The sequence below is a fragment of the Ochotona princeps genome, chromosome 15 (genome assembly GCF_030435755.1).
Source record: "Ochotona princeps isolate mOchPri1 chromosome 15, mOchPri1.hap1, whole genome shotgun sequence".
In the NCBI taxonomy this organism is placed as follows: Eukaryota; Metazoa; Chordata; class Mammalia; order Lagomorpha; family Ochotonidae; genus Ochotona; species Ochotona princeps.
This window is the reverse complement of record NC_080846.1, coordinates 15,361,220-15,370,366: the sequence shown is the minus strand read 5'-3', so window position 1 is coordinate 15,370,366 and position 9,147 is coordinate 15,361,220. Positions and strand designations below refer to the sequence as shown.

The 9,147-nt window shown below is 49.8% G+C and overlaps 1 protein-coding gene across 1 annotated transcript in view; it reads left to right on the top strand.

Moving 5' to 3' along the window:
- The first annotated feature begins 938 nt into the window (after window positions 1–938).
- Window positions 939–9,147, top strand: part of ANO4 (anoctamin 4) — a 311,842-nt gene continuing 303,633 nt past the window's right edge. Inside the window, exon 1 of the mRNA XM_004589617.3 lies at window positions 939–1,028. Within this exon, the coding sequence (XP_004589674.2) occupies window positions 1,004–1,028 (25 nt within the window). The 5' untranslated portion in view covers window positions 939–1,003. The remainder of the gene's footprint in view (window positions 1,029–9,147) is intronic.

Here is a 9,147-nt window from a genome sequence, read left to right as displayed (position 1 = left end):
ATTCAGGTAGCTTTAAGAGAGTTTAATTACACACCACTTCCTAGTTTTTGCTAATTAGAAGGAACTGCCAAGAAGCACTGCTGTTTCTAATTCGTTATCAATGCCCTTCCACATGACTACAAAAGCTGAAAGCAGGTGGGGAATTCAGGGCGAAGAAGCTGATGTCAGAAGACACTTTACAAATGGACTTGGTACCTAGCCTGGGTACACGGGAGCCGCTCCATTCTCAGAAAGGAGAGCCTCAGAGGTAAGAGAAGGGTCCAGCCAGGGCTGCTGAGGAGGGAGTAGTGGAGGGCGGAGTGTAGGAGGGACTGCTGGGGAAACAGAGTTGGGGATACTGAGGCCCTGGAGGAGGCTGGGGCCGTGGGAGAGCAGTCCTACCTGGCCCCAAGCTCGTTCCCTTCCGGAGCTGAGGGTTCCAGACTTGTGGCGGGAGAGCGGATTGTGTGTGACCGCAATTTGCCCTGAAATGAAACCTTAGCGGGGATCTTGATCAAGGGACCACCGGCTCGTGGTTTGTTGGCTGAGTGGAATCAGGCGCCAGCCTGTGTCTCCTCTGCAAAGTCGCGGTCCTGTGCTCCAGCGCACGAAGTGTGCGCACCAACTTTGCCCGCCCGTCACCTTCTAGCTGCCCTCGCCAAGAACGGGAACGCGGGGAGGAGACGCCACAGGTGGGAGGCGCCAAAGGTTCTGAGAGGCTGGGCGGGCACCTAGAACTGCAGTTCTCTAGAAACTTCCCAGGGAACGCACACGGCTTTGCCTCCACCTGAGGTTGGCGAAATCCCGAATGCAGTTCAGGAGTCGTGGCAACATCACCTCACAACTGGCTGGGCGCTGGCGCTTCCCCAGTGGAGGTGATAGGGTACCAGCCTCGCGCCAGGAAGCCCCCGGGGGCGACGTGACCCTCTGGACCGGGGGCGCCTTTTCCCCCCTCCCCTCTCCTCTGCCCTCCCGCGGGTTCCTGCTCTCTCCCACGCCCCCCTTCCCCGCCAGCTGGCTGCAAATGAAGAACGCTCACAAGAGGATGGGTGAGCGTCCAAAGGGGGCGACCGAGGAACGGGGGAGGGACGTCTCGAATATTCAGTCAACAAACGCTGAGGTGCGGGGCTGTCAGGGTAGTGAGGTAAACCCACGAGGAGCCATGATGGGAAGATGTGCTGAGGCAGAACTCAACTGTTGGGGTCAGCCCGAGAAGTTGGCAGCCGACGACCTCATTAATAGCAGCCCGCAGGGCAAGGCTGCCACGCTACCCCTGGAGACTGACCCCAGGGCGGGGAGTCTTGGCGGGAGACCCAGTCCCGAGGCCCCTGCTTCTGCTTGGCTTGCCCTTCTGGGAAACCCTCCTCAGGAAGGCAGCCGGGGGTCGCACAGGATCTAGGAAGCGGTGGCACGCCCAGGGCTCCCTCAGCGCTGCATTTGCCCGCGTCATCCACGCGGCCAACAGCGCAATACCCGACCCAGCTGGCCACTTGGTTGGGGCAGGTGCCCGATGCCGGCCCGAGGGCCGAGTGCGCGGCGGCTCCGCCCGGCACCTCCCACAGCCTCCACGCCCACCCTCTCACCGGGCTGCGCGTCCTCCGCCGGAGGTTCAATCCCCGCGCGCCCCGGAGCGCCCTCACTCCGGCCGGCGGCGGCGGGCTCACTGGGCATGCTCGGCAGCCAGGCGGCCGGGCGCTGCGGGAGCCGAGCGCATGCACTCGCCGGGCCGGAGGGCGGCCGTCCAGGGGCGCGGGGCGCAGTCGGCTGCTCTCGCCGACGCCCTGGCCAGCCTGGGCAGGACGCGGGCCAGGATGGCTTCCCTCACCGCATACGGTAACGGCGGTGGGAGTTCGCGTGCGCCCGGGACGCGGGGGCGGGCGGAGCGCGGGAAGCCTCGTCTGGGCACCTCAGACAATTTCGGGGTTCCGCTGCGCCGAAGGTTTTGCGAGGGAGGCAGCTGATCCCGCCTGGCTGAGCCTCAAGGGCTACGGGAGACCCCTACTGGAACCCGGGGAAGAGGGGGTGTTTGCTGGAGGGGTCGGCGGAGGCCAGGCATGTTCGGTTTGGGAGGGTTTGGGAGTTTCCAGATTTCATCGCTTTGGACCACTTGAGGGGAAAGGATAAAGACCTTAAGTGCTCCTCGCGTGGCGATGGGAGGCTTAGGTTGGGTGACAGGTATTCATTCAGCGCCTAACTTGTCCCTGACTGACCTTGGGCAAGTTATTTAAACTTTTCTGCTCCCGCATTTCTCCATCTGTAAATGAGAGATTGAGAACATCTCTCTGGCAGATGCTGTGAAGTGAAAATAACATGCACCGAAATATGGCTTTTTAATGCAAAAAAAAAAGCTTAGAAATAAAGTTCCAGGGAGTCGACGGGAACCCCCACCCCCATTTTGGGGATTGTGTATGCACGGTGCAGGGCAATGCGCAGCTCTGAAGGGGCACACAAACCGCCGTGGAAAGGTTTCAGCCGCGCTGTCAATCCCGGTGTAGCTGCTCAATCACATTCCGGCTTGTGTGGAAAAGGAGATGTTTCTGACTCGGCTAAAACGCAGGTGGACCTCCCGCCCTCCTCGGCTTGGCCGGCAGGCTGTGGCAGTGATAGAATCTGGGTTCCCCTAGCATTTTCACGGCTATGTTGAGGGGTGCTCTCTGCACGGGGACTGCCCAAGCCTGGGGGTTGTTAGAGTAATTGAGCCTTGTTACGGAGGCTGTGTTCACTTGGCCAGTGGCGTCCCCTGCTCATTTTCCCAAGGTTAAACGGGTTCACCTCTGTCTTTTCTGATTGACTGCTTGCAGTGGTCATTTCGGTGTCTAAGGCAGTTTGCAGTAGATGCCTGGGAACCGCTAAGACGTCTGAGAAGATTACAAACTCTGTGTCTGTGGTGGCTTCCTCCCCATCCTTCACCCCTGGCATTTTCTTGTTACTGGGCTGTGAGTGGTTACTTCCTGTACCTACATTGATTTTAACACTCAGCGCTGCTTTTGTGTATTTCCAGCTGGCAATAATTCATACTTAGATTGTGTTATGCATGCTCGCTGGCAGGATACCTATCAGAGGGATGGTAACTTCTAGTTTTCTACATTTATTATCGCTATGAGAGAGAAACTCTCCCATCTGCTAAACTGACTGGAACTAGGCCTGACAGGAGCTCAGAGCTGGGTATGCTGTCCTGGTCTCCCACATGGATGGCAGGCACCAAGTCACTTTGAGCTGTTACTGCTGCCTCTTGGGGATTGCACTGGCAGGAAGCAGGAGTTGGAGCTGGCCTGGGCATCAAACCCAGGCACCGTGAATCAGGGCATGGGCTTGGCAGCTGCACGGCTGAGCGGCCGCCCCTCCTTCATTGTATAGTTCACATACCACCCTCTGGGTGCTGCCAGTTACAGGTGTGTAAAAGTGAGTTCATAGGAAACTTAACATGCAGGTGGGGAAAATGATACCAGAATAAGTGAAGTCATTTGGAAAAGCCTGTGTGTTTCAGTAACTGAAGAGAAAACTTGAGGGTAATGTTTTTCCCCTGACAATTAGAGATCACACATTTATCTGTAGAACAGCTGAAGCAGATTTAAATAAGAATGTCAGTTATAATTTGGTTATTTTAGGTATGTTTTTGTCTGACTGCCCTCTCTTCCTATTTCCTAAAACAATTACAGTTGGTGAAAGTCCATGTTCCTTTTTTTTTCCCCCTGAGATTTATTTATTTGAAAGAATTAGAGAGTGAAAGGTAGGGACATATTATAGCTGCGAGTTTATTTCCCAACTGGCCACCATGGTTGGGATTGAGCCAGGTGGTAGCAAGGAACTTGGAACTTCCACCGTGTGTCCCGCTTGGATGGCAGGGGCCCAAGCATTTGGGTCATCTTCAGTTGCTTTCCTAAGTCAGCAGTGGGTAGGGAGCTGGACTGGAAGCAGCAGCCAGGACTTGAACCAGTCCTTTTAGGAGATTTTGATGTTGCAGATGGCACAATGCTGGCCTGCACATCCATAATTTTGTGGACCAAGATGTAAGCAGAGAGGCTGTTCTGTTAGAGTTTTCAGCCTAGGGAACACATTATTAAGGAAAGCCAAATTCGAAGACCTTCAGTACACTCTTCACCTGTTGGGTGCGGTTGAGAACGTTGTCTGATGAGAGCTGGGCCCTGTTCTGGAACTCTGACAGATCGTCTCTCTGGCACAAGAGCTGCTGCCGTAGCCCGTCCCCTTGCAGTTGTGCTGCTTTGGGTTTGGAGACCATGATGGAGGACACTGTACATTGTTTTTCCTTAGAATTCATCAGGTTTAGTTTTCTATTCGTTAGATTGATGTGATCAATGTTTTGTTCTATCTTTAGTCCGGAAGCTGCCGGGAGAATGAACAGTTGCCCTGTGAGCATGTGGTTAGGCTCACAGGAAGAGAGAGATTTAGCTTCTGTATGCATTTCATTAGCAACAGCCTCCTGTAAGCCTCATTAACTTTCCTTCCGATATGCATTTTTGATCCTAGATTACAACTTTCTTTTTCGGGATCTTAGCATGAATTTTAACTTTTTAAGTTATTACCAGAGCAGGGTAATAACTAACTGTAACATGCCCTCTGATAAATGTATGTACTGGATGAATGATTCGATATTTAGAATTGTGGATTTTTTTAAAATCTCAGCTTTCATTGCTGGTGTCTCTTGTCCTCTAAATGGTGTAGAGTCTTAACCGCTTTTAGCTCACAAGACTGAGGATCAGTGACAAGTCTCTTTCAGAGAGAAGTGATTGGGACTTGATTTGTTCCTGGCGACGCAAAGTAAGCCACAGGAGCCCTGTCCCTGTCTGAACCAGGAAAGGCTTTGTGGGTGGAACTGCAGGCTTGGTGTCGAGCTGTCAGCTTCTGACATAAGGTGGCTTAACAAGGGATCCAAAGAGCTGATGGAGTACAATGCTGTCTCTTTCAGATTGGACAGGCCTCTCTGAGGACATGTTTGAGATCTGTGTGCATGGACGGAATGAACCTTTATATCTGAGTAAGGAGGATTCCTGGCCAAATGGGAAGTCTGTGCGAGGGGCCTGCAGCAGGAAAGAACTTGTCATGTTCAAGGTTGGCTGGAACCTTGGTGTGGCTAGAGCAGAGCAGGCAATTAGAAGCCAGGATAAACCTGCAGGCCAACCTGGGATACTGTTACAACTAGTCTCCTGCCTCTTGTTGTTGCTTTGTGGATTCCTGCTTCTGTCCATGATGATGTTTGTCTGGTTTCTGTTCCTGACCTTAATCTCGCTTTCAGCTGTGTGGATGAGGTTGATTAGATACCTCCCAAATGCTACACAGTGCCCCATGAGCAGAGTCAGCCTCTTAATGGGAGGAGGACTTAGTGGGACCAGAAATGTTCAGAGTTTTAAGTAGAGTGTAGCTTATACTTGGATCTAAGAATGATAATGGTACCCTATGTGGATTGATTCAGTTAACCCTCACAACAACTTTCAAGAAATTGGGCCAGCATTAAACTTATATTCATCTGAAGAAATCTAGGCACGGGTAGGTTGGTAAAGGAGCTTATTTGGTCTCATGCAGTGACAGGAGCTCCCAATTACCAATGTCAAGTTTGACTGTAGAATCTGGGGGTGGGGGCTGTTAGGAAGAAAAAGAAAGATGAGCAAACGGGTGGTGGAGGAGATCCAAACAGAAGGTTGGCTTGAGCAAAGGCTAGAAGACGGTGGTTGGACTGACAACTAGTACTTCTGACTGGAAGAAGGGGCACCAGAGAGCTGTAGTGAGAGCTAACCCCAACCACAGGGCGTGAGAGTCAAATGTAGGCAAGAAAAGATGAGAACCTAGGCTGCAGCTTCCGCTTATATGACCTCCTCTTGATCCAGGAGACTCTCACATAGAAATCACAAGTCAGAATTTCTTCTTTGCAGGTGCAGTGCCTATAGAGCTAGCTCTCTGCTGAACATCTGTGCTGGAATGCCCTAACAGCATCTCAAACTCAACACGTCCAAAGCAACTTTTATCTTCTCTTGTACATATTCTCCGTAGAATCTCTCCAACTGCTAAAATTAAACGCTATGCCAGTCTCTAGCGTAAAGCGAGAGGCTGCCAGAATGAATAAGATCTTGCCATTTCTCTTTGTGATGGCAGAGTTGGCTGGAGAAGATTCCTCAATGTAGATTTATAATGTAATACTTTAGGGGATGGACTGTGAGGGGTGAGGGATAGAGGAACAGTTATCTGGAGGGGAAATACGTGACAAGATGAGAAGGATTTGGGGGAGGTGACAATAGCTGAAGGGGAGAGGAGCAGCATTGTGGCACAATGGGTTAAGTTGCCAATGATACTTACAGCCCATTGGAGACAAGATTCAGGTCCCAATTGCTCCACCTCCATCTAGCTCCCTGCTAAAGCACTGAGAAGGCAATGGAAGATGGCCCAAGTAACTGGGCTCCTGCTGTGCAGGTGGGAGATCCTGACAGAGTCCCTGCCTTTGGCTGTGGCCTGGTTCAGCCCAGGTTGCTGCAGCCATCTTGGGAGTGAGCTGGTGGATGGAAGACATCTCTCTTTCTCTCCTCTCCCACTTTCTCTCCCTCTCTCCCTGTGCCTGTATCTCTATAACTGCCTTTAAGTAAGGAAAACATTAAAAAAAATTTTAAACATGTTTATAAAGGCAGCTCCTAGCAGCAGTGGGCGTGGAGTACCATGCAAGGCTCGAAGACAGGAAGTGGCTGGAGGGGTGGATAGTGGTAGTGTGCCTGGATCCTGGGACTCCTAATCAAGCCCTCCTTATCAGCTACCAGCAGCAACTGTGGGTCAACCAATTTATTTCCTGTACCTCATTAATTTTTTTTAATCTGTAAAATGGGGTTACTATGAAGTTTAGGTGCAGTTAAACTGCAAAGTGTCACCTAGTGAACATCCAGTATGCATTAGCTCTTGCTATCAGCCACCTCTTCCACTTGCTGGCCCTCATCCTTCTTGGAGGAAGATGACAAAGTTGGCAGATTTCACCAGCCATTGTTAGGTTTTCACTCTGTGGGACATCAATCACCTCCTCTCTCTCCTCTTCTGGACTCCAGGCATCTGACTTGATGTGGCTCCTAAGAGCTCTCAGTGGGCATCCTCTCTAGAATCTCATTGTTTTGTCCTGTTAGGAAAATGCTCTCCTCTTTAGGTTATAAAGTCCCAGAGGGCAGAAACCAGAGCTTTCGTGTTTGTAGTCCTGACTCATGGTAGGCCATCCTATATAGCTCTTGCAAGGACTGCAGAACTGAATGGTCTCCAATAGGGGCGGAACACCTTTCACAAGTTTTAAAAATTCAATTGTCCTATACAAATCACACGCAAAATAGATGTTACCCTTTAGGAAAGAAGAACAAATAAAAGAGCCAAAGGGCCCCTACTGCACAGAGCAGCCCGATGCATACTGACCGCTGGGGAACCTGTGCTTCAGCTGTGCAGTAAATCCAAGGGCATGTTGGACTTCTCTTGTTTTATCCTCTCTTACTTGGTGTGCTTCTGTTATGCAACCCAACCAGTGATGGTCAACATCGATTAGGATCCTTTGGATGAAGAAATCCCAGCAGTGTGTGAATGAAGTATTCTCTGACCTTCAACTCTCTAGATTGTGAAAGTTTCTTTTTGGGTTAAATTTAAGCTTCAATTTTATTTTGACTCTGCTAGGGAGCATTTTAACTCCTTCTAAAACCTGTGTTCTTTGGGATGGTGTTTCTGTTTGCCCCAAACTGCTATATAACAAAATACCGTGGACTGTGTGGCTTAAACAACAATTATTTCTCACAGTTCTGATGGGTAAGAAATTCAAGATCAAGTGTAGGCTTGTAGTCACGCTGCTACTTGCTGTGTGTTCTCGCCTTTGCTAGGTGCGTGTTTGTGGAGAGAGCTGGTTCTCTGTCTCCTCTTCTTGTGTACTTATCCCATCATGAGGAACTGATCTAAACCCAACCACCTCCCAGAGGCTTCACCTCAAATTTGTCATGTGGGGGGTAGGGCTCCAGGATACAGATTTAAGGTGGACACATGTACATTAAGCTCAGAGCAAATAGTGATGTGGAATCTTCTCTCAGAATGGAGTCCTGGACAGTCAACAGCTCCCAAGGAAATTTCTAGAACAAAAAATTCAGCATAGGTTTGGTGAGAGTTTATGGTGAGTCAGTACATAGGATCTGGAAATGAAGGTGGAAACTGCTTGGTTAATCAATCTTACATGGTAATAATACTATGACATCGGTCTTTACCATCTGGAGAAAATAAAAATGGGATATATAATGGTCAACAGAATGAAGAGGGTAGGCAGGAAAGATGGCTATTTCTCTAATTAGGATTCATGACAGGGCTTTCGTCCTGGTGTCTATTCTGTCCAGGGAAAGCAAAGGAAAGCTGAGATAATGAGAGTATCGGGCCTAGTTTTTAAAATACAGGGATGGTGATTCAAACATTTGGGAAGCTTTCTAGAGGCCTTGGCACACATTCACTGTGCTTTCTATGCATTAGGCTGTGGACACAAAACAAGAATGGCCTTTGCCTCTGCAGGGATGTAGCTCAGGCCTGGTGGAAGATGCTGCTGACATCAGAACCCACCTGCCCGCCTGTCTCCCAGTGGAGTGACAAAAATCCTATGAAAAACAATGATGACAACAACAAATGAAGAAACCACGAAAACCTGGGAAGCCCTGTATACAGCACTGTGATGTGTTCAGTGTTCTTTTAATAGAGATCTGTTTTATGATGATGAGTCATCTGCACTTTAGAGACCTCCTAAGGCACTAATCTCCCCCTGTGTCTGCAGTGCCAGGGAAGCATCTAAGGTCTTTTTCTGAATGGATGAATTGTAGGTACAGCTGAAAGGAGGAAGTTGAAGTTCAGTGCAGTATGGTGAGTTGAAGAACATTACTCAGCTAGAAGGAAAGGGCAGGTCTTGAATATGAGCTTTTCTGTAAACCTGTGTTATACACAGGAAATACGGAATAGAGCACACCCCATGTTTCCGAGGGTCATGTTCATGCACCAGGACACACACTTAGCTTAGAAATGCACCATACTATTTTTCTGCCCTTACTCATAAGTACTTTAGAAATGAAGTTTGGTGGTTTGAAAAATATCCAATGCTCATTAGCTGCAGCTCACTCTCGGCTGTCAGAATGGACTTTGAATATTCTTGTTCTGGAGTACCATTGGGGGCAGTTT